The 25119-nt window shown below is 39.8% G+C and overlaps 1 protein-coding gene across 3 annotated transcripts in view; it reads right to left on the reverse strand.

Annotated features, from left to right (window-relative positions):
- PARN (poly(A)-specific ribonuclease) overlaps window positions 1–25119 on the reverse strand; it is a 161578-nt gene that overhangs the window by 14555 nt on the left and 121904 nt on the right. For all 3 annotated transcript variants that reach the window (XM_073362403.1, XM_073362401.1, XM_073362402.1), the window contains one exon: window positions 8780–8973. In XM_073362403.1, the coding sequence (XP_073218504.1) occupies window positions 8780–8973 (194 nt within the window). The remainder of the gene's footprint in view (window positions 1–8779; window positions 8974–25119) is intronic.

The following is a 25119-nucleotide window of genomic DNA, read 5'->3' on the forward strand; positions in this document are numbered from 1 at the left end:
CTGAAGCCTGAGGCAGGGCTGCACAGATGGAACGGGCTTCTCTGCATGCCCAGACATACTGCAGAATTGGGGCCGGGCACGGAGTGCGGTACAGAACACTGATAAAGATTCTGAAGGGGATAAATCCCAGCAAACCCTTCCTCGGGGCAGAAGGGGGTTTAAAATCCCCCTTCACTTGGGGGGGGGAGGATTTTCACACCACTTCACTTATTAATAAAAGTACCAGGTGCCTTGCAAAGAATACACTTCCTTTTTCCATTCTGGGACCCGAAGTCTCTGGGTTTTGCAGGACTTACCCCAGAGTATCATGAGAAATCCCTTATTCACGCTGAGAGGAAGGGATCTGAGTAGGAGCCCAGCTTGTCTTCCCAGAGTTTCTAGGACCCACTTTTGGACTTGTGGGGGGACCAGTAGCCCAAAAAGGGTCTTAGCTTTTATGGTGTTTTTTTGCCCCAGGACTTCCCTGTTCTATTCTGTTCCCCTGGTTGGGGTTTTTCTGAGATGGAGTCTCAGAAACTGGGGAAGAGGTGAGGGACACAGCAACGTGTTTGACCAACTCAGAGGCCCGTGCCCTCGCAAGTGGGAGGTGCTGCACCAGAGATTCTGGCTGGCTGTGACCACTGCAATGCTCAGTTCCCAGACCAGGAGGCAGTGTGGAGGCTTGAAAACATGCTTTATCTGCCCCCCAAATGGCTAACAACTAATTGAGAAGAAAAGGATGAGAGCTAAACACAATGACACCTAACTGCTGCTGTGGAGGCAGAAGATCTGGTAGCAAGCAAAAGAAGGGGTGTGGGCTAGCATAAGCTGTGTTGCAGATTTGAACCGCCTCCAGAAACTGCAGCCAAGAGAGGAATAGCTTATATGTATCAGAATTGTGGGAGAAGCTGAGCATCAAGAACACTTTCATACAATTACCTTTCCATGGAAAATAAATGGTCAAATGGACATCAAGACCCTTTCAATATGCCTTACTATTCTCAAACAATCTCACTGGGAGCATAAAAGAATGGGGCTCCATTTACAGATATCCTCTACCAAACAGCAAGATCCTGATGAGAAAGATATATATTACCAGCTGAATGCATTGCAGTTAAGCATTTGTTCAAAGCAGAGACCAAGCCTGCCTGGTCAGCTGAGGAAGATACACACAATTGTGTGTAACAGCATACTCATACTATACCACACATTCAGAAATGATCTCACTAAGAGGCTTTATACAGATATTCAACATGGGAAGCTGGATTTAATCACTGATTGACTACTGATACAGTAGGTCTATAAGTGTATTTTTCACACTTCAGGTGAACATGTAAACTATCAAGTTTCCAAGATCACTTAAATTTAAAGATACAGAAACATTGACATTGTTAATCAAAAAAAGGTTAAACCTGTATAATTCTTAGTGTCTGCACCATTTCTCATGCCACATTTTTCAATGCTCATTCAGTTACAAAATCTTGACATAACTACCTTCATTTCAGAAACCATGAGCCATCATCTTGGGATCTCCCTAAAGAAAGGTATTTCCACAATCCTTTTAAAAATGACCTGCTACACAATCATAATTTAACAAAGGCATACCCTGAAAACTCAAATACCAAGATGGTACTCTGTTTTACAGCTCCCAAGGTATAGTACAAGACAATATTTAGCCCTTCCATATTTTTCAAACCTATCACCATCAGTTAGGTAAAGCGGGTGAAAACTTCAACCTGCACAGTTAGTGCTTTTGTGAGTTTAATTAGAAGCTTGATGTTTGAACATGTTTATGATTTAATTCATAATAGCCTTATAAATAGGAATTAAGTTTTGCAGGCTCAGTGTGGAAATCTGAGGTTTGTCCTATATTATATGGATACTAATAGGATTGGGAATGTTTACATGAGACCAAGGTAATAGGATTCATTAAACTACCTTATTTGCACGGCTGAAAAACTTCAGTATTTTTGGTAATCTGAGAAGATAAAAATCCCTTGATTTAACTGATTTAATTTTAAAAAATAAGGTAAACAATGCTTGTAGTTCTTATTTATAACTATTTTGAACACTTTTTAAAAAAGTTAAGAATTAAGCTTCCTCAAAGTTATATTTAAGGTTAAACTCTTTAGTGAAATATGGTAATTTTATTGTGTATAGCTGGACATTGTTGCCTTATTTGCTATCAGACAATATTTGTACAGCACTGAGCACAATGGAGTCCTGACCCTGCCAGCCTCTGGGTGATACCAGAACATAAATATTAAGTTAGACACACAAAAACTAAATTAAAACAAACATTAAGATTGTAAAACGATGTGCTCAAAAGTTAGGAAACACCAGAATTAAAAGTTACGTCTGCAACCTTAATTCGGCATCCTTCTGTCTATGTATGATACAGTCTTTAATTACACAATTACATACAATTTTTTCCACAAGAATTCTGCCATATTCAGTGCACAGGATGCCTTGCTCTAGGGATGAACCAGGGCTATTAAAGAAGACTGGTCTGTAGAACCCCTGCCTCATATTGCAGAAGTTGGAAGGCATATAGTGAATGAGGCAAGGGATTGCAGGAAGAAAGCAAGGTCTCATGGATAAGGCATCTATATGCCATCCTGAAGAATTGGACTGTATTAGTGCCTATGCCACAAAGTTCCTATGTGATACAAGGCAAGTCACTGAAATCAAACTTTTCACAGGCGATCATTGTGTGTTCCTCGTTTTCTGGGTGTCTAATTTGAGACCCTGGGTCTGATTTACAGAAGTGTTGAGCACTCAACTGCAACTAAAGCCAATGGGAGCTTTGCTTTGAACATATAAGACTCAGGTCCAAGGCACCTTAAACTGGGAACCCAAAATTAGTGCATACTTTTGACATCCATCTTTTTATTCCTCAGTTGCCCATTTGCAAAAATGAAGACCAGACCATATCCATGGGGTATTATGAATATAAATTCATTAATATTTGTGATGCATTCATATACTACAGTAATGAGTGCCACAGGAAAGTCCTAAGGAAATAATTCTGTATACAGATCAGGGTTTGATTAGTGTGCAGTAAATAAGGTATGGTGCATTATGAAGCTAAAACAAAAAATGGAATAGCTGCTCATTAAGTGAGCATTGTCCATCCTGGACACTGAATGAGGTAGGGGTCCTATGGGGGGGGGGGGGGGGAATCATGAAATTAAAGTATCACAATGCAAATGTACATGGGCATCAAATACATAGGTCACTTGTAATTCTGACATTTCCTAACTTTAAGGTTGCAAACTCAAAATGTTCTTTTAACAACTTTGGTGTGTGTAATTGCCAGGTTTTTAAAAGAGAAAACTGAAGAAAACAAATTCCATTATGTGGAATCATACTGTCCCCTTCATGGGTCATCAGCAGGATTGGAACCTTTAGATCAGTGATACATAGATACTCCGTCAAGCTCGGGAGCTGCAAGTGGCTCTTTAATGTGTCTCTTGCGGCTCTTTGCAGTACAAGGTATTAAAACACTATGTGATTTAATTATTAACCAATCAAGATGCTTTTACTAGATTATTAACCAACTGTAGAATACTTGGTCAGTCATTTTGTAGTGAAAATTATATACATAAAATAGTAAATGGAACAACGAACTCATAATACTGTGGCTCTTTTGGGTAATGTTGATTGCTAATTTGGTTCCTGAACCACTGAGTTCTGTGTATCACTGCTTTAGATATACAGCACAGACCTCTAAACTTGAGTTAAGAGAGTAACTGACAGTAGCAGGTTGTCATCTTCTACATGATGAACCAGCCACTAGAGGGGGATGATAGACGTTGCCAATGGGTATCAACTATAATTGTATCCAATATACTAGGCAGGAAAAATGGTATTTTCTCCAATGTTGTAGGCCACAATAAAGAACAACAGGTATACAGAAGTCTTCACCTGGCAACAAAACTGCATGTCTGAATACTTAGACCAGAAGCAGCTTGGGTACATTTTGTTCCCCAGGCCATCCTGACACACCTAAGAATGGAGGAGGATGTAATGTATGATAGAAATTGTACCTCTCAGACAAAGAGCAAGACTAGGAGGCATGTATGCAACCTTCCTATTTAACCCGTGAAAACAAACAGAGGCTCAAGAAAACCAGGCTATACACAGAGGATGGGAGAGAAGAGAATAGTGATTATTCCCACAAAAATCACTCTCAAAAATGATGGCTGATCAACAAAGATTAAAATGAACTTTATGTAAACATAGGATCTCTCAACTATTTAATCTGTGCCCTCATTAAATAGTTATGTGGTATAAGATTTCCCCTTTAAACACCACATTTACTCTGGGAAGAACACTTGATAGAGCAGGTGTTCCCAAACTTTTGTGGGAACAACCCTATTTTAATGCATTATTTCCTTCCAGGATCCCAGACAGCATGGAGGATATCATTTTGTAGAGCAAAATGTCATCCTCCATACAGCGTGACCTTGCACACACCAGACACGTGAGGTCATGCCACATGGAGGACACTATTTTGCTCCGCAAAATGGCATCCTCCATGCATCGTAACCTTGCATGCACCATACATGCGAGATCATGCTGTGCAGAGCAAAATATCATCCTCTACACACTAGGGATTGCCGTGACCCCATCTTCTGACTGCATGACCTCATCTGGGGTTGCAACCCACACTTTGGGAACTTCTGTGATAAAGACATTATGTGACTACATCTACATCAGTGGAGAAAGGAAGCTAAACAGCCACCCCCTCCAAATTATGTCACAAATGACCAAGTCACACCTGTGAGTAGCTCAGTAACGAACCTGCAAATGTATCTAAATAGCTTTCAGAAGATGTTTGAGAAGCCAACAGTCAGTTCTCTAGCAATCTAATTCAAACCTTTAGTTCAAAACACTCAAATTGTGGAAATTATAAAATATTAATATGCAAGTCAAAGGAAGGAACACCCACACAAAGGGCTGGTCTACACTAAAAAGTTAGATCAGCATAGCTAAATCTCTCAGGGGTGGGAAAAATCCACACCCTCATGAGATATAATTAAGCCTACCTAACCCCCAGTGCAGACAGCACTAGGTTGATGGAAGAATTCTTCTGTCAATCTAGGGACTGCCTCTTGCAGAGGTGGATTACCTACAGTGACAGGAGAACCACTCCCAATGCAGTATTCAGTGTGTACACTGAAGCACTAAGCAGGACAGCCGCAGCACTGCAGTTCTGCCGCTATTCTGTTTTAAATGTGGACACAGCCTAAGTTACCTAGTTCTGTAGAGTCTTACATGCAAATTAGAATAAAAACTACAGCTACAGCTGAGCCCATATGGAAGATGCACACAGAACACTGGGAATGTTTATTTAAACAATTAGAGCACTAGGCTTGTTTTGGGTGTGTGGAAAGGATGGTTTTGGGTTACTTTTTTCTTTGTTCACAAATATAATTGACTTTCAAATTACATACCTTCATATCAAGACACAAACAAGACAGTCATACATACATTACATGGCAAAACAAAGTGCTCTTTTACTGTTTAGACAAATCCAGAATTTGGCAGTACGTAACCAAAAAGATTTTTGCAACCTACAATAAGGTGGGTCAACTAAAACGTTCTACTTGTCCTCCAATGTCCAACAGACATGGGAACACTGGTAACTTACATTTTGCTCCTTTGAGCAAACATTGACAACATTTAATAATATGGCATTGGTCCCTAAAAGCTTTTTGATATACTGTACATACAACCTAAAGATCTTTTTAAACTGTAGGCCATTTGCACAAAGCTACTTGCTAAACAGAATGATTAATATGCAAAGCTTGAACCTGTGAGCATGCCAAAACTTTCACATGATATCTGTGACTGAAATTGTATGGACACTGACTAAACTGGTTATCAGCAGTGTTCCCTTTATTATGAAAAGAATATTCCTCTCAATGCTTACATTGGGTGACATCAAGGCTGAGAAGGAAGGTACTGTCACAATTCCTACTTTCTGTATATTTGTTGCTTTATCTAGATTCAGCCGCTGGATTTGTTCATCAAAACACAGAAGTTACAAGATCCCTATAACTTCATGATATACCTCCCTTTGTAAGAAGTACATGTAAACACACACACTATTATGACCTGCCATTAATATGGAAACTTTGTTCGCAAGTCAGTTCAGCATCCCTACTGCCTTCAAAACAAGTATTCACCTGCCCTTAGTTAACAGGAGGCAAGTGCAAACAATGAAAGAGGAGGTCACCTCCTGTTAATCCTATTTGTCAATAGGCTCTTAGTCTTCATGAAGTGGTCAACACTACATTAATACCAGAGATGTATCAAGTAAATCCATAATTTGTTTTAGATAGCTAAAAATAGAAGTCATTTAGGCATGACCATCATTTCAAAATCCGTATGACATGATTATAAAGCTATTACGAGAGAGAAAGAGGACTTTATATTTAATAAAATCACATTTTTACTTCAAATTAAAGTGGAAAGAATTTACCATTTAACATTTTGCTGGACTCCAAATGTTTACTCAGAGTAATAAGAAAAACCAATTTATGTATGACACATGACATTCACTTAGCTATACTGAAAACGGGAAGTGATCAAGTTTTTTCCTATTCTACCTGGTGAATGAGGAAAGATGTTTCTTTAAGCCAGTTGATGAGTTTGCTTACATCAAATAAGCATTGCCATTTTAGGAGCTAGGGAGAGAACACGTAATATCTTTAGGGATGACCTGGTTCATATTATGGGAAACTAAACACAATCGACAACGTGTATGCACATGCTCCAATCGGAGGATATTTTATGAGGTGGACAATGTGGTGTGGAATCTCAAATTCAAAGTTGGGGATTCAGAAAGCCCCACGTTCTGATGACTGACTTGATGTGTGACCTTATGAAAGTCCCGTCACTTCTCTGCCTCAGTTTCCCCATCTGTAAGATAATATTTTATTTATCTTGATGAATGGACTATAAGGTGGACAGAAAGCTGGCTAGATTGTCAGGCTCAACAGATAGTGATCAATGCCTCCATGTCTAGCTGGCAGCCAGTATCAAGTGGAGTGCCCCAAGGGTCGGTCCTCGGGCCGGTTTTGTTCAATATCTTCATTAATGATCTGGAGGATGGTGTGGATTGTACCCTCAGCAAGTTTGCAGATGATACTAAACTGGGAGGAGCGGTAGATACGCTGGAGGGTAGGGATAGGATACAGAGGGCCCTAGACAAATTAGAGGATTGGGCCAAAAGAAATCTGATGAGGTTCAACAAGTAGAAGTGCAGAGTCCTGCACTTAGGACAGAAGAATCCCATGACCGCTACAGACTAGGGACCGAATGGCTAGGCAGCAGTTCTGCAGAAAAGGACCTAGGGGTTACAGTGGACGAGAAGATGGATATGAGTCAACAGTGTGGCCTTGTTGCCAAGAAGGCCAATGGCATTTTGGGATGTATAAGTAGGGGCATTGCCTGCAGATTGAGGGACGTGATTGTTCCCCTCTATTCAACATTGGTGAGACCTCATCTGGAGTACTGTGTCCAGTTTTGGACCCCACACTACAAGAAGGATGTGGAAAAATTGGAAAACGTCAGCGGAGAGCAACAACAATGATTAGGGGACTGGAACACATGACTTATGAGGAGAGGCTGAGGGAGCTGAGACTATTTAGTCTGCGGAAGAGAAGAATGAGGGGGGATTTGATAACTGCTTTCAACTACCTGAAAGGGGGTTCCAAAGAGGATGGAACTAGACTGGTCTCAGTGGTAGCAGATGACAGGACAAGGAGTAATGGTCTCAAGTTGCAGTGGGGGAGGTTTAGGTTGGATATTGGGAAAAACTTTTTCACTAAGAGGGTTGTGAAACACCGCAATGCGTTACCTAGGAAGGTGATGGAATCTCCTTCCTTAGAAGTTTTTAAGGTCAGGGTTGACAAAGCCCTGGCTGGGTGATTTAGTTGGGGATTGGTCCTGCTTTGAGCAGGGGGTTGGACTAGATGACCTCCTGAGGTCCCTTCCAACCCTGATAGTCTATGATTCTATGATTTATCTACCTTCCACAATGTTTTAGGAATCAGTTAATATTTGTGTAGTGCTTTGAGCATTTAAAACCCCTATGTAAGTGCTAAATAATATTAAAAAAGAGGAGTTCATGAACTTAATCAGAGAAGCTGGAAGATTTATTAAAAGCTGAGCATATTTGCAATCAATATAAAAGACCAGCTAACAAAATACAATCAATGATGTATCAGTCTAACCTATGCCAAGTCGAAAAATAAGACTCCATCCACTCAAGCCAATAGCCTAAAACAAAAGGTTGGCATAATAGGCAAGTCTTGCAATATGCACAGGTTTGCTGGACTGACTGGGGAAAAATGGAAGAATCATGCTTCCAGCACTTAAATTTTCGATAGCATAAGCAAAAGTGTCCCAGATGACCCTAATTGTCAAGAGAGTGCTTAGCCACACTGGGAGAAAAATTACCTCATATCACCAAGATTATCCTCACAGAGGTCTTTATTTTAGAACGGAAAGTAATCTTCTAGTAAATGACCCTCACCCTTTGTTCTGGCCTCAAAATCTAGGTTAAAATATTTCAAGTTTCTATCTTATTGGCAATTTTTTTTACACTGATCAATGCAATCCCATAGTTTGCAATTCAGAATGGGCTTTAAATTAAAGTACTGTCTTAAGCATTCCTTTTATCCATATCTATCTTAACACTCAAAAGACAACTTGCGCCTTGTTTAGGGTTATGGTGATTCCAAATAGAAAAAGGACAGAAATGAACATTCAGCCATATTGCTCTTACCTGTTGGATCTTGCTCTTTCTTGACTTTTTTGAACTTTTTGGCTCTCTTCCTTCCCTCTGGAACAGACTCTCCATAGCAATCTGTTTCATCAAGCTCTGTTTCTTGGATTTCTCTCTCTTCCATATCATCAGAGCCAGTTTCCTCTTGAATAGGACTCATACTTCTTTTTCCCATTGTGCTGGTAGCTGTAAAACTGAAATTAAAAAAAGGAAGACAACATGGTCATCTTGATAGAATGAATACAGCAAGAGTATTTAATGAAGCAGGTGGGTCTGGCTGCTTTATACCAAAATTAAAAATATTCATAGGCCAGCTATAAATTTTAGTAATAATGACAGTTCACCATGTCAACTGCATAAGTTGTCTGAAAAATAATGCAGTCTTAAAATTATCTTTCCAGGTGGAAGATTTGTCTAGCACCAGTGTTCCATAAAACTGATATTCACAATTTCATCTTTTTTAGATGCAGAATGATCCTTTCTTTGTCCAAGAATATTTTATATTTTCCCCCTTACTTTGATCAGGATATATTTTAGCGCCACAATTAAAATCAGGTCTTAAAAAGTAAAGATTTCCTGCATGTAAAATCTATATATCAAAATAAAATTGCACCTTCTCTTGTACCGTATATACCGTATATACTCGATCATAAGCCGGTTCGTTTATAAGCTGACCCCCCGCAAGATGGATAAGTAAAAATGGAAAATTTTTATGACCCATTCATATACCGAGCCTATAATTCAGGGGTCAGCAAACTGGCTCCTAGACCATCAGGATAAGCCCTTGGTTATGGTTTGTTTACCTCGAGCGTCCGCAGGCACGGAGGTAAACCGAAGTAAACAAAGTGTCCCAGTGCGCCAGCTGCTTACCCTGACGGGCCAGGACAGCAACTGGTGGGGAAACTTTTTTGGGGCGGGGGGGAAGCTGGGTGTCAGGGGAGTAACTCCTGTGACCACCCCTAGCACAGGACCCCCACACTTTCCCCATCCCATCCCTTCCCACCTTATCTGGGAAGGGCCAGGGGAGAATGTCTCTGGCCTGGCTGGAGCTGCTCCGGCAGGCTGAGCAGCGTGGGCGCAGCCTGCTCCGGCGGGCCAGACCGGGTGGCGCAGCTGAAGCATGCTCTGGTGGGTGGGGCCGAGCGTTAGGGCTCCAGCGTGCCAGCCCCAGAGCTGCAGCTGCTTCAGAGGCTGGGGGGAGAGCAGCGTGACCAGAAGCGGAGAGACTCTGGCCCCGCCTCTTCCCTTCTGGCTCTGCTGGATGTTCCGCCTCTCCTTGCTCCCTCTGTTGGGGGGAGGGGCTGTGTCCCACCTCTCCCCTCTCTACACCCACTCATAAGCTGGCCCCCTTCTCTGATGCTTCCCTTTTACTAAAAAAATTCGGCTTATGAACGAGTATATACGGTACTTACCCATAACAGTCTAAATTCATCAAGACTTGATTAAAAAGCCACGGTCTGAAGAGAATAATTATAACCACATTTTATTCGGAATGCATTGAAATTACACTGCACAAGACAGTTACACCTTTTAATCCACTATAATTTGCCATTAGAGCAAAAATTCTTGGACATAAAATCAAGGTTAGCAAATATGAGTAACGCAGTACGAAAGTAATCTAGCTCAAAGAACAATTATGGTAATATAATTGCTGTGTATCTGAATATCAGATGTTTGCTTAAAAATTACTGTGTACATTTTAATGCTTTTTAAACAAGCCATTTTAAGATTATTATAAATTTATGCTTATGAAGCTTCAAGTTTTCCATTAATTTAAAATGACATCTCACAGTACAGTATTCACGAGTTCCTAAACAAACGCTCTTACATAAATCAAAATGTAACATCTTCGTTAAAAAGCATATCACATCACATGGCTTTTTTGCACTTAATGACAAGGAAATATGGCTAACAATCCTTCAGAGGAATTCCTGTTTAGTTGTATTTTTTGGCTTCAAGATGAATTTTTTTTTTGCAGTGGATTCAGGAGAACTTCTCTCTAATTGAGAATGTCTTCTATTCGGATACCCAAAGGCACTAAAATATAAAATATATGATTAAATGTCATGCTCTTTCTTCCACTTCTGGGCCACATACACCGCTTGGTCTGAATGAATAGCTGGATTCTCCTCTCAATAGTCAGAGAAGAGAGGCCTTCCTTTGGGGTCTCTTACAAGATCCTCTCATTAAGTCACACCATGACTACCATTAACAAGCGCTTGAAGGCTATTTAGCTACAAAAATTCAGATGGCCAAAAAAGCAGAAAAGAACTATTTACCATATATATCTACTCTAAACATCATAGTAAATCTGGATTTTGAGTTTTAGACTAAAACTGAAGTGAAAGAAGAGAAAGCAGGACAAGAGGTTTCATGCATTCAGAAAACTAAGAACCCAAACTTGATTCAAGACTTCTAAAAAATAGCTACATAAAAAAATTCGACTTCTGAGGAAAAGCATTAGTTCCAATGAACGAAAACAATGAAAGTGTGGGGAAAAGGAGGGATGAGAGAGATTGAATAGTTATGTATTCTAATCCCGTAGTTTACAGGGGTACTCAAAGCACCTGGATCTTAGAAGGGAACCTGCTGTCTTTTCCCAAAACACGTTTTAAATCAGGATCATGACCCTCCCACACAGCTGCACAGAAAGAGTTGCTGCAGCAGTATAGAAAAGGAGTACTTGTGGCACATTTCCAGCACAAATGGCCCAACTTGATTATCATACACATTGTAAGGAGAGTGATCACTTTAGATAAGCTATTACCAGCAGGAGAGTGGGGTGGGAGGAGGTATTTTTTCATGCTTTGTGTGTATATAATAAGATCTTCTAAACTTTCCACCGTATGCATCCGATGAAGTGAGCTGTAGCTCACGAAAGCTCATGCTCAAATAAATTGGTTAGTCTCTAAGGTGCCACAAGTACTCCTTTTCTTTTTGCGAATACAGACTAACACGGCTGTTACTCTGAAACCTGCAGCAATATAGGAATGTGAGTGTTGCTGCAGCACATTACTACTAGGTTTGGACTGGATAAAGAGCAAAATTTAGCCCTTAATTTCTGCCTGCATATTTCTGGAAGAAACATCAGGTAAGCAGTATAGAGACAGTAAGAGTGCAGAGACCAAAGTGCACAGTCTATAAGAAGAATTGGTAACAGGCAACTTGCTTTCACTACCCCGGTGAAGTGTTCTCATTTCTTTTACAATAACATGTATTTTCTGTTTTTTCAACTTTTTATTAAGGCAAAGTTTCAACAAATGTTAACATACTACATTGTACATTACCTATTCTGGATCAGGTTAATATTCTAAAAATCTGGCTAAAGATTCTGGGTTGAAGAGCCTTCTTCCTCTGAGTACACTAAAAAGGATGACCAAATATCGAAATAACTATTCTCTTTTTTGGTGCTGCTCTTGTTTACGTACTTGGTATGAAAGATTTTCTATTAAAAGGACATATTTTACTATACCACAATTTAATAGGAGCAGCCTTATTTTTCCAATAATGTGCAATATAAAGTCTAGCTAACAATAAAAAAAATGTTTAAAATATGTATTTTTTTAGTGGAGCATTAAGTGAGCAGGTCAGGGGATCTCTAGGAAGCTGGAATTTTGCTTCCTAGAACATTAATCTCTTTAATAATTTCCTCCCAAAACTATCCAATTTCTGGACAAAATCACCATGTGTTCAAGTATGTTCCCCTGTCCCGGAGTGTGCCACCACAATAGCAAAAATAAGATTGATCTCTACATGGAGTCAAATGCAATCTATACAGAAATTTCAGATGATCTATATGCCCTTTCAAATATAGAGACCCACTCATCCATTGGTTTGTCCAAATCCCTCTCCCATCTTTTCACGTGGGCTGTTTTCTTATAAATATCTTTCAATCAAAATTGTGTGCGCACGCGCGTGTATATCTACATGTGCACACACACCCACAAACTCTTAGAAATGAAACCTTTTGTTGTTCTAGCTTGCACCTGTGTCTACGCCAAAAATGCAGTTACAGGTCTAAATCAGGGATGAGCAAACTACAGCCTGGGGGCCACATCCGGCCCTTCAGGTGTTTTAATCCAGCCCTCGAACTCCCGCCGGGGAGCGGGGTCCAGGGCTTGCCCTGCTCCACATGACTCCAGGAAGCAGTGACATGTTCCTCCTCTGGCTCCTATGTGTAGGGGCAGCCGGGGGCTCCCATACTGCCCCTGCCCCAAGCGCTGCCCCTGCAGCTCCCATTGGCCAGGAACCATGGCCAATGGGAACTGCAGAGGCAGTGCCTGTGGACGGGGCAGCACGTAGAGCCGCCGGGCCACACCTCTGCATAGGAGCTGGAGGGGAGATATGCCGCTGCTTCCGGGAGCTGCTTGAGGTAAGCACTGCCCAGAGCCTGCACCCTTCACCCCCCCGTACCCCAACCCCCTGCCCTAGCCCTGATCCTCCTCCTGCCCTCTGAGCCCCTTGGTCCCAGCCCAGAGCACCCTCCTGCACCCCCAACCCCTCATCCCCAGCCCCACCCCAAGGTCTGCACCCCCAGCTGGAGCCCTCACCTCTCCCCCACCCCAATCTCCTGCCCTAGTCCGGAGCCCCCTCCCACACCTTGAACTCCTCATTTTTGGCCCCACCTTAGAGCCCTCACCCCCTCCCGCACCCCAACCCCCAATTTCATGAGCATTCATGGCTTGCCATATAATTTTCATACCCACATGTGGCCCCCAGGTCAAAAAGTTTGCCCACCCCGGTCTAAATAGAGCTGCTTTGTATTCAGATTTCACAATAAAATATTTGACTTGTAAATAATGAAAACACAGAATCTTTATATTATTACATAGCTCTTGGTATGATTTCAAATCAGAACCAAGGAACAGCTGTCCGATTTTAGTAACCTCAGCCACAATGAACAGTTACTTTAATATTTCCTAGGGATAAATTCCTGATGAAAGTAGCTAAGGGAGAGGGCCTCCGCAAAAAAATCTATTGAGACAAAGTTCCTCCTCTACCTTGGTGGGTCTTGTGCTTATTGGCAGATTTGCTCGCCTTGGAGCTTCACAGCAGCCCTCAGTTTGGCCGTTTTCGTGAACCCACAGTCCAGGTCAACTCCTCCTGTGTCTGACCAGGAGTTGGGAGGTTTGGGGGGAACCCGGGCCCGCCCTCTACTCTGGGTTCCAGCCCAGGGCCCTACGGAATGCAGCTGTTTAGAGTGCCTCCTGGAACAGCTGTGCAACAGCTACAACTCCCTGGGCTACTTCCCCTTGGCCTCCTCCCAACACCTTTTTTATCCTCACCATAGGACCTTCCTCCTGGTGTACTAGCTTGTACTCCTCAGCTCTCCAACAGTATGCGTTCTCACTCTCAGCTCCTAGCACCTCTTGCTCCCAGCTCCTTACCCGCGCACCACAAACTGAAGTGAGCTCCTTTTTAAACCTAGGTGCCCTGATTAGCCTGCTGTAATTGATTCTAGCAGCTTCTTGATTGGCTGCAGGTGTTCTAATCAGCCTGTCTGTCTTAATTGTCTCCAGAAGGTTCCTGATTGTTCTGGAACCTTCCCTGTTATTTTACCCAGGGAAAAGGGACCTACTTAGCCTGGGGCTAATATATCTGCCTTCTATTACTCTCCTGTAGCCATCTGGTCCGACCCTGTCACACTATCCAAAGCTGGTCTGGATAGGTGGGTGGCTTTTTTTTTTTAAATAAAGATTTTTGTTGACAAATTTCTTTGTAACCCAACAACTATTTTGAATAGCTGTATTTGGGCTCCAGTCTGAGTTTTATCTATTGTTTGGATAGTCTAATCCAACTGATCAAGTCTTTTTATTGCGATGCATAATACTAATAAGCCAAATTAAGGAACACTAGTCCACCCCACTTTTAGGCTTATACAGAACTTTAGAAATCACCTTTTTGCCTTTTATGTTTTCATATAAATTTTAATAGTGCATCCTGCTATGTTTTTAAAGTCATGTTGGGGATATGTACAGGGATGCAATTAAACAAAAACTACACTTTGGGAGGATTTTCATCTTTACTGAGATTACCCTACCTAGCCAAGAAATTTCATATTTGTTCCATTCCTTCAAGTCTTATTTTACTCCATATTGGCAGGCAACTTACCTTAAAAAGATTAATTTCTCTCTACAATATTTACTCTTAAATATTTTTAAGATTTCTTTATCCATTTAAATTTATGTAGCTGACAGCTCGTTTTAATCCTCATGAAATATGGAGAAAGTTAACAAACATCTCAGATCTGTTTAGTGCCAGTTACTAAATCTCCCTTTTTATTTTTCATCAGAGTGATGGCTGATTTATCCTGTTTCTCTTAACTTTCTAGCTAAAAGCATATCAGCATTATTGCCCTTTTCATAATATTTGTATTTCATATATTTAAGTTTTTGCTCAGCCCTACTGCTTATAATAGGTTAAACTTCCATCTCCCCTCTTTTACTTTCTTATCTGCTCTTCAATCTTGTAGATTTATATCTATCTTTCAAAATAGAAAGTATTTTCACCAAACTCTCTTCAAGAATTCTCTCTTTTTTTTTTTTTACATATGATGCTTTATTATAAGGATTCCCCCCCCTCATTACTGCCTTTCCAGCATCCCAGAGAACACTTTTATTGAGCCCTTCCTTACAATTTTCTTCTAGATATTTCTGGACATTTTCTTCCAGCTTTTGAATTCTAATGAAGTCATACAGCAAAGCTCTATTCAACCACGAGGCCCTTTGTTTTTCCAATGAGTTCCAATCTTTTAATCTAATATATACAGAGGAATAATCAGACCGTGTTATAAACACCCAGATTATCTTTTTTGACCAAATTAGCCAAAGTCTTAGAAATAAAAATCATATCAATCCTGAAATGAGATCCAAAAGTAGAGAACATGTATGGTCCTTGATATCTGGATTCATTTCCCACCAGACATCCGTCAGATCCTCATTTTCTAAGTGATACAACAAATTTGCACTTACTCCTCCTGAACACCCTGCATGTACATTGCATTGATCCAGAAGTGGTACTAAGCACCTCACTAAATCTCCCCCCCACCCCCGCCCTGAATAATATCCTCTTCCATAAAACTTCCTAAATCCCTAATCAATTGGCTAAGGTGAGAAGTTTATCTTTCAAGGACTCCTTAATTCAAATATATCTGCCCTCTATATTTGAGTTGTGCTAAACAATAAACGACATGTTTAACAAAGAATATTGCCACTCTTCTTCTACTAGATTGCTTTGGAGAGACATATGGTAGCTGTATCCAAGAAGTATTCAGGCATTTATCATAATTTATTTCAAGTATTTCCTGTAAATAAATTAGACTAGAAAAATCCTTTCAGTGGCAGAATTCCCTTTTCCTTTTTATTGGATTGTTCATCATTTAGCATTAACAGTCATTACAATATTAAACTCTCCCAGGAGTACCAAGTCTGCTCTTCTTACCCAGAACATTACCTTTTGTTAAAAGCAGTTAGACCAACCAGCCAAATGCCCGGTTTTCATTACATTGCATTTATTCTTTAAATAAGACATTTTAGATGGAGTTCCGACCATACAGACAGTAATTTTAAAACTCCCACAAATATCGTTTTTCTCCTTCTAATGCCTATATTGTTATATCCAGCCTCATTCAGAGTTTGATTTCCTGTAAACTTTTAAATTCTGAGCTCTAATATACTTTTTATTAAAACACATAATACTTAACATTTGTCTGTGTTCTAGGGACACGAAGCAATGAGCTTAAATTGCAGCAACCACGGTTTAGGCTGGACCTTAGGAAAAAATTCCTGCCAGGGTAGTTAAGCACTGAAACAAACTGCCTAGGGAAGTTGTGAAATCCCCATCATTGTAAGTTTTTGTCTAACTTGCTCTTAAACACCTGTCAGGAATGGTTAGTTATTACTTCGTCCTGCCTTGAGTGCAAGGGACTGGACTAGATGACCTAGTAAGGTCCCCTCCAGGCCTACACTTCTGTGATTCTCTGATTGTTTTACACCCTCCTTCCCTCCCTCTCTATGTATTCCCTCAGTCCTACTTCTTGTTCAGCCAATCATTCAGACAAACAAGTTTGTTTACATTTATAGGATATAATGCTGCCCGCTTTTTATTTACAATGTCACCTGAAAGTGAGAACAGGCATTCACATGGCACTTTTGTAGCTGGCGTTGCAAGGTATTTATGTACCACATATGTTAAACATTCATATGCCCTTTCATGCTTCGGCCACCATTCCAGAGGGCATGCTTCAATGCTGATGACGGGTTCTGCTCAATAATGATCCAAAGCAGTGTTTGTCTGAGCAACTGGCTAAACAAGAAGTAGGACTGAGTGGACTTGAAGGCTCTAAATTTTTACATGGTTTTATTTTTGAATGCAGGTTTTTTTTTTTTTTTACATAATTCTACATTTGTAAATTCATCTTTCATGATAAAGAGATTGCCCTACAGTACTTGTAATGGGGAAATTAAAAACAAAAGAAATAGTATTTTTCACAGTACAAATATTTGTAATAAAAAATAAATATAAAGTGAGCACTGTACACTTTGTATTCTGGGTTGTAAGCGAAATCAATGTATTTGAAAATGTAGAAAAACATGCAAAATTATTTTTAAATGATATACTATTATTCTTTAACAGCGTGGTTAATCACATGATTAATTTTTTAATCACGCAATTAAATGCGGTTAATTTTTTAATTGTTTGACAGCCCTACCATTTACTAATCTTGTTCTTCTCCATCCAGACTCTTCTTCTCTCATGTCTATCCTGTTGTCTTGATGATGTATCTTCTTGACCAGTTCTGGTTGTCACTGATCTCACTGATTTCTTAGTGACCTGTAGGACTGATTCAGATTGTTCTGAATTTTCCATTCACCTACTCCCATGTCCCACGAACACCTATTTCCCTTCTTTTGGATCTGAGACAAACACATCTGTCCTTCTATTTAAATGACAGCCTAAATGGGATCCCTCACTTGTATCTTATATTGTTCTTTCTAAGAAGTATAGTCATCTGGTATAGTTCTCTTCACTTTCAAAGGGTTGAGGTTACCAGATCTGGGAAAATCTGTATGGACTGTTTGGGAATAATCACTGGTTCAACTCTCTCTCTCTCTCTCTCTCATTGCCCTCAGTATTTTATCTTTGTCTTGATAGAAGAGTAAATGGAAAATCATCTCTCTTTGTCTGGGAGTCTGCTGGGGGGGAGGGGGAATAGGGAAAAGGGCTCTAAGTCCTCTCAATATAAATGTGATCTTTATTGCCAATGCATCTGGCAGATTTCTCCCTTCAGTCTCCTCTGGAATATCTTTAATCCTTAGAGAACCCAGGAATAACATATTTTCCATGTCCTCAAGCTTCAATTCTATTTTTTTCTATTTTTACAGTTATTTGGATTCTTTCCTCTAGGTTAGTAATTCTGTCTGATTGCTTGTTTAATCCTGTTTCCATATCTGATATTTTCCCATTAATCTAATTAATTTCATTTTTTATATCTTTAACGTAAACTCTTCCCTCATCTCCTTATTCATCTTTTTGATTTCTAACAGGAGGTCCTTCAGGTCACCCTTAGTGACTGATACTTCTCCACCTGGCTTCATAGTTAGTTTTTTGGAGGGGGAGTTACTCTCTTTTGTGACTGTCAACTTTTGGTGGATGGAGGGGAGACAAACCTTTGTACCAGAGGTTTTTTTTTTTTACTTTCCCAGACATCTAGATCTTCTGGTCTTTCCTTGCTTGTTGTGCCTCTCTCAATATGGATGTTGCCATATTTACTTTTTGTCTAATCTTTCCAAAGTGGCCACTGCCACACTTCCCCCGCTCCTCCAGACAAATAGTAGAATTATTTTTTTCTTTTAAGTAAAAAAAAAATCTCATTGCACTCACCCACCCACTGTCTCTTTATGGGATAATGAGAATCCAAGTTTAATATCTCTAAGCTTGCAGTCATTAATATGTTTTGCAGGCTGATATCGTTGCTGGATTTTCTCCCCCAGAGGCTGGAACTGGGATCTGCCAGCTCTCAAACTGGTTCCATCGGTACTCATTCATATTTAGGGCACATATCTTTGTATTCAAGTTGCCTTGGCTCTTTTTATCTTAAGTTGTTTTCATTTATTCACCCTTTATTACAGAGATAATACATTAAAAAAACATTAAACCACCATTTTGTTTGCTGTCTTAGCCATGCACCTTCATTTTACATTCTTTGCATCCAATTCTGATTTTATACCACTAATACCTTATTTACTCTTGCTTTACATTGCTATTAGAATCAGGCACCATATTATCACCTGACATGATGTGTCAACATTATTTAGCTGATCATAATGAGGAGCATCTTTAGGCAGTTTACAGGGTGTGTGTGTGTATAGATAGATAGATAGATAGATATACACACACACACACACAGATTCTTATTTTTATATATATATAGGAATAAGAATCTAAGTGACCTAAAACAAATTTTAACTTTCTGCATTTACAGGATATTTGGAATGGATCCACTATTCTGTATTGGAGTCAATTTCCTTAATTAGAGGGAGAACACAATTAAATCCAAAAGTTCAAGTACCAAACACAATAATAGTTCTCAATGATTGTTATCTTTAATTTGGGTATACTAGTTTAAGATCTTCAATTGTTGCACATCTGTAAGATCCTCAAGGCAGGGACCTTTTCTTCTATGTTTAACATACAGCTGAGAACACTGCCCATGCACAATGTTCTCACATATTTGTGCCTGATGTAGGACCCTAGGTTCCATTATGTTTGGCAATTATATTTATCCTAAGACACCTGAACCTAGCCAGTTCTTATTATGCACAAATGCAGTGCATAATCTCACACAATATAAATATACAAAACTTGAACTGCTAACTTGCATGCAGAGTTTCAGCTCAGAGTGAATTTTGAGGCAGAGCTGAATTCTCAGGCTAAGAATTTTAATGACAAAGGTTCTAAACAGCATCAGCCTCCTAGAATAAGAATGTGCATAAACTATTTGCAAAAAAACACAAAAATGTCAGTTCGTTTCAAAATGTACATATACACCTGTCATCTAGGTGATAATGGGATTTATAGCCAGAAGCAATCTAAAAAGGATTTTTTTAAAAATGTCTTTTCCTTTATATATTGTAAATCATTTTTGGTTCTCATGTTTTTCTTATAAAATCACTAGCCAACTTAAAGAAAAGAAAAACCTATCACACATTGCCAGTTGGCAAGAAGCAGTTTTGGGAACACACTATTCCTTCCAGATCAGTGCTGATGAAAGAGTGTTTAGTGGGTGAGATTCTCAGTCTCTTGAGTGAATGCAACCCCCTCCTCTCCCAGCTTTCATTTTGCATTGATCCACACTCTAGCAGTGTTGTCAGCTCTGAAAGAAGCTGAACAGATGAGTGCCAGTGGTGGAAGTGGCAGCAATACAAAGTGAAGAGTTTAACGTTAACTTCTAGTCAATTACACTGATCTCAATTCACAAAACTAAGTACATTTAGGGCCACTGTATATATCTGTTAAATTCCAACAGTATGGACTAGTAAAAAAATTAAACAGAATTATTCAAACTAATCAACAGGATGTGGTGGATTAGTAGAGTTCTATAATGCCAGAGAATTAAAGGAACAAAAACGTCACCTTTGCAACATCATTTCAGCTACTGAAGAGCAAAAGTCTACTCACTGTTGGCTGCCGCAATTACTTTCCAAGGGACAGGGCAGATGGACAACAAGAGATCCAACTTTTCAGTTTTGCACGGTACATACTACTTTACTTTCCTTGCATTACAACTGAGTATTTCATGTTTGGAGCATGACTAAATACATATCCCTAACTTCTTGGCTACTGTTTATGTGTACCAGAACTAAGATACGTGCTTTACTGGCATTTTAGTTTGAACATTTTAGTTTAAAACTGTTGTAGGAAAGAAGCCATATAGTCAAAAATACATCCTTCCTGCTTTTGGTATGGCACCTTTTTGGTTTTTTAAACTGACAGAAATAAATGTTGCCATTAATCCCATTTTTTATTCATTTTAGGCAAATGACCTGGGAAATAAACCCTAAAAAAAATTAAAGCTGCAAATAGAGCAAGATTAAAATTTTATACAAAAAGATAGTCTACTTCTCAATTTGAATGCTATGATTTAACACTATTTTGCAAAAGAAAAGACCTGAAATGATGCATTTAACATGAACATCAACTAAGCACAGACAGTGTGCTTTGCGCTGTGCAAAGCACAATAGGACATAATCCCTCCTCCTGGAGCTTAGAATCTAAACAAATGGCACTGAAACAGGAGAAGGTGATTTAGTGATAAACAGTTAATGCTGTCAAATGCACCAAGTAAAACTGAAAGAAGAGTTTTTCCTCCAATCTTTCACTTATCTTTGTATTAACAGAAAGCAATTTTTCCAGAGCAACGTATCGGTTTTTAAATCCACAACATCCTTTTAACTTGACTCCTTGCAGAGATACAGCATTATGTAGAAGGGTGTATTTTCAAAAGAGACAGCTTTCACTGTGTAAGTACCATTAGTATTAGTGAGCATTAATGCATGACTTCAGATTTACAGATTGGCTTTAGAATGCAACACTGAGCACAAGACTTCACATGTCAATTTCTACAACACTCAAGTAAAAAGAGATGAGCTTGTGGGACAGAGGGTGACTTATTTTGCAATTTTTTCTTATATCACATTAAGAGTTTCAATCCTTAAAGTCATAAGCCAAAAAAACCAATTATAAGGCAACTGTCCCACACTGAAGAATGTCAAACTATATTAAATTAATATTTTATACAATTGGATCGATAATTCATATGAAAGGTCTTGGCAAAATCCAAGTCCATAGTAAGGAACATTAGGATATTACAGAAATAAGTTGCTGCTTTTGGTGATGTATTGTAGCTAATTTTCAAGTATTGCTCAAGCCACTAATTTTAGTGTGAACACTTGTAAACAACAGGCTTGCAAGGGAAAAGTTAATATATTTGCATTATCTACCTGTTAAACTTAAATTCTAACATAAAACTACTTTTAAAAAATATTGTTGTAAACGTGAATCCTGGGCTGACATCTTGCTTACCAAGTTTAAATCTGGACTGAATTTTTCAGGCTCAGTCCTAAACGCATGAAAATTGGCATTTATAATGGAAATGCTAATAACTGATTATAGCAACATGAAACAGCACCTAAATAATATTTCTAACACCTACAGCAGGATTCAAAGTTGAGGAAAGATAAACCACATACAAAAAACAGTTTAAATTCAATGGAATTAACCTCTCAAGTTCTCTAACAAACCTGAATTAGTGGCTTTTTGATATGACCAACCAGATGTACAGTTTGATTTTTAATATATACTCCTCCTCCTATTGTAACTTTCCCATTATCAAGTTTTGAGTAGACATTTCTCATGTCTACTGCTTAAAATATATTAACCAAAAAATTAATCTATGTCATTTCCTTACAATGGTACATTACCCCCAAATTCCAAGTGCAGGTAGGCAGAGAAAGTGAACTGGATTAAGAAGGTTTAATTTAGCTTTTTCTGAAAGCTGGACAATTTGCCTTAAACTAAAAATTAAATTGAATATAGGCTTATTTATTCTTGCCCTGGTACTCGATGGTTAAGGTTTAAATCAATAGCTGTGGTCCAGAAGACTGCTTCATTTAATCCTTCAGTCCACTTAGAAATCTCAAGATCTGTTCAAGTCTCCAATATGTACATTTATAGGTTCTCACAGAAACACCAGTATAACAAGATGATTAAACTAATTATGTTTAACACCATTCCACTGTCAGACCTGACAGTACCAACCATAGCTCCAATGTGCCAAGCTCTCACACAACAGAAACTTTTACCTCTGCACCTTAAGGAGTAATGTGAGAACTTCACCAGCCCACTAAAAATCGTTATTTAAATTGAATTACAGCCTATTTTACCGTTCCACCTCCAAACAATTTCACCTTGACCAGTTCACAAAGGATCAGCAACAGGCTGACCTTTAGATTGGCAGCGCATCCCGACTAGTGACTGTGCCTCAACTAGTGACTGTGACTGATGAAAAAGTTGAGAAATTCTAGAGTGACACTGGGAAGGAGCTAGCATCTGTTCAACTCAGAGACATCCTAATTGTACAAGGTGAGTGCAATGCATGCAGTGGTCCCAAGAGTTACCCAGAATGGAGCAGCTGTGTTGGGAATTTTGGGTATGGCAAGACAAACAGCAGAAGACTGTGATTCATGCAATAAGCAACTGGAAATTACTTACTATTACTAAATACCCTTTTCAAGCATAAACTGTCATGGTGATGGACTTGGACACTGCCAGATTTCCAGATTCAATACCAAATACAATAACTCCTCACTTAACATTGTAGTTATATTCCTGAAAAGTGTGACTAAGTGAAACAACGTTAAGCGAATCCAATTTCCCCATAGAATTAATGTAAATGGGGGGATGAGGGGTTAGGGCCCTGGGAAATGTTTTTCCCCAGACAAAAGATTATTATATATACACAATATAAGTTTTAAACAAACAATTTAATACTGCACATAGCAATGATGATTGTGAAGCTTGGCTGAGGTGGTGAAGTCAGAAGGTGGAAGAGGGTGGGATATTTCCCAGGGAATGCCTTACTGCTAAATGATGAACTAGCACTCGGCTGAGCCCTCAAGGGTTAACACATTGTTGTTAATGTAGCCTCACACTCTACAAGGCAGCACAAATGGAGGGAAGGGAGACAGCATGGCAGAGAGAGACACAGAGACACACACCCTGTGTGAGTGAGAGAGCGCGCGCTGTGCATTGCCCCTTTAAGTATGCTGACCCACTAAGTACGTTGCCTTTTTAAGTAGATCAGCAAGCTGAGACAGCAGCTGCTGCCAGCAAGCTCCCTCCATCCTGAGCCCTGTCATGTGTGTGTCTCCCGCAGCTCTATGGAGATGGGGTAAGCGGGTGGCAGGAGCAGGGGGGAGAGGACACTCTGACATTAGCCTCCCTCTTCCCTCCCCCCGCACAGCAAGCAGGAGGCTCCCGGGAGCAGCTCCAAGGCAAAGGGCAGGAGCAGCACATGGCACTGGGGGGAGGGACAGCTGAATTGCCAGCAACTGATAGCCTGCTGGGCAGCTGCCACACAGGGAACTTAGGGGAGCGGGGAGCTGATAGGGGGGCTGCTGGTCCACCCTGGTTCCAAGCCCCCACCAGCTAGCTCTAATGGGCTGCTCTTTCTGGAAGCAGTGGACAAAGCAGGCGATTGCCAAACAACGTTATATAAGGGAGCATTGTGCAACTGTAAATGAGCATGTTCTCTAATTCATCAGCAGCGTAACAATGAAACAATGTTAACCGGGACGACTTTAAGTGAGGAATTACTGTAGACCTCATCATGATCCCAATGAGGTGATGTTCTATTGTGATGGGAAGTCAATCCCTCAGGAAGGCTAACATAAGATCTGATCATAAGTTAATAATAGCCACCATAAAGATCAAATTGTGAAGCAAGAAACAACCAGCAAGTGCCTTCAGAGTCCACTGTAATGTTGATAAACTGAAAGTCTGTGAAAGTGGAATTCAAGAAGAACGAACAAAAGCTGCAAGCTGCTGATCCTCTACAAGGGTAACATAGATCAGATGTACAGCAGATGTAGTGCTCTATTACATACACCACAGATGAACTCCTCGGGAAACAGATCCTAAAGCTGCAGCCTTGGATCACAGAGAAGATTATCAAGTTGTGTGATCAATGAAGGAAGCTAAGAGCACAAAACAAGATAGATCAAACTGCAAAAGAGCAAGCATTTCTGTGTGATGTGAGAAAGACTGAAGAGGCAAAAGAAGATTGGCTTGACAACAGTACATCACTCTATTGTTGCAAATGCCACGAGGAGCAAAAAGAATTTTAAGTTGGAAGTGAGGCAGAGATCTATGTCAGAAGATTGACTTATCCTATTGAACCTCCTCCTATGATCGAAGAACTTGATGAAGCAATGCAGACACTGAAAAGTAATGAAGCCCTTGAAGTGGATAATGTACAAGCAGAACTACTTGTAATTAAAAGTGGTGAAGAGGCATTTGACAGGCATATCATAAGCTGGTCAATGTGATTTGAGAATCTGGAAGAGAACTTTGACACAGTCCCTGATGGTTCCTATACATAAAAGGGGGCCCCCCGCTGTTTATGGAAATCACAGCAGAATCTCATTATTGACACACCCTAACAAAATACTACCACACATCATCCTGAAGAGAACTGCATCTAAGATAAAGAGCTTTGTGGTTGAAGAACAAGCTGGGTTTAGACCCAAAAGAGGTACATTGGAGGAGGTATTGGAGAGGCA

Source organism: Lepidochelys kempii, chromosome 10 (genome assembly GCF_965140265.1).
Source record: "Lepidochelys kempii isolate rLepKem1 chromosome 10, rLepKem1.hap2, whole genome shotgun sequence".
Lineage (NCBI taxonomy): Eukaryota > Metazoa > Chordata > Testudines > Cheloniidae > Lepidochelys > Lepidochelys kempii.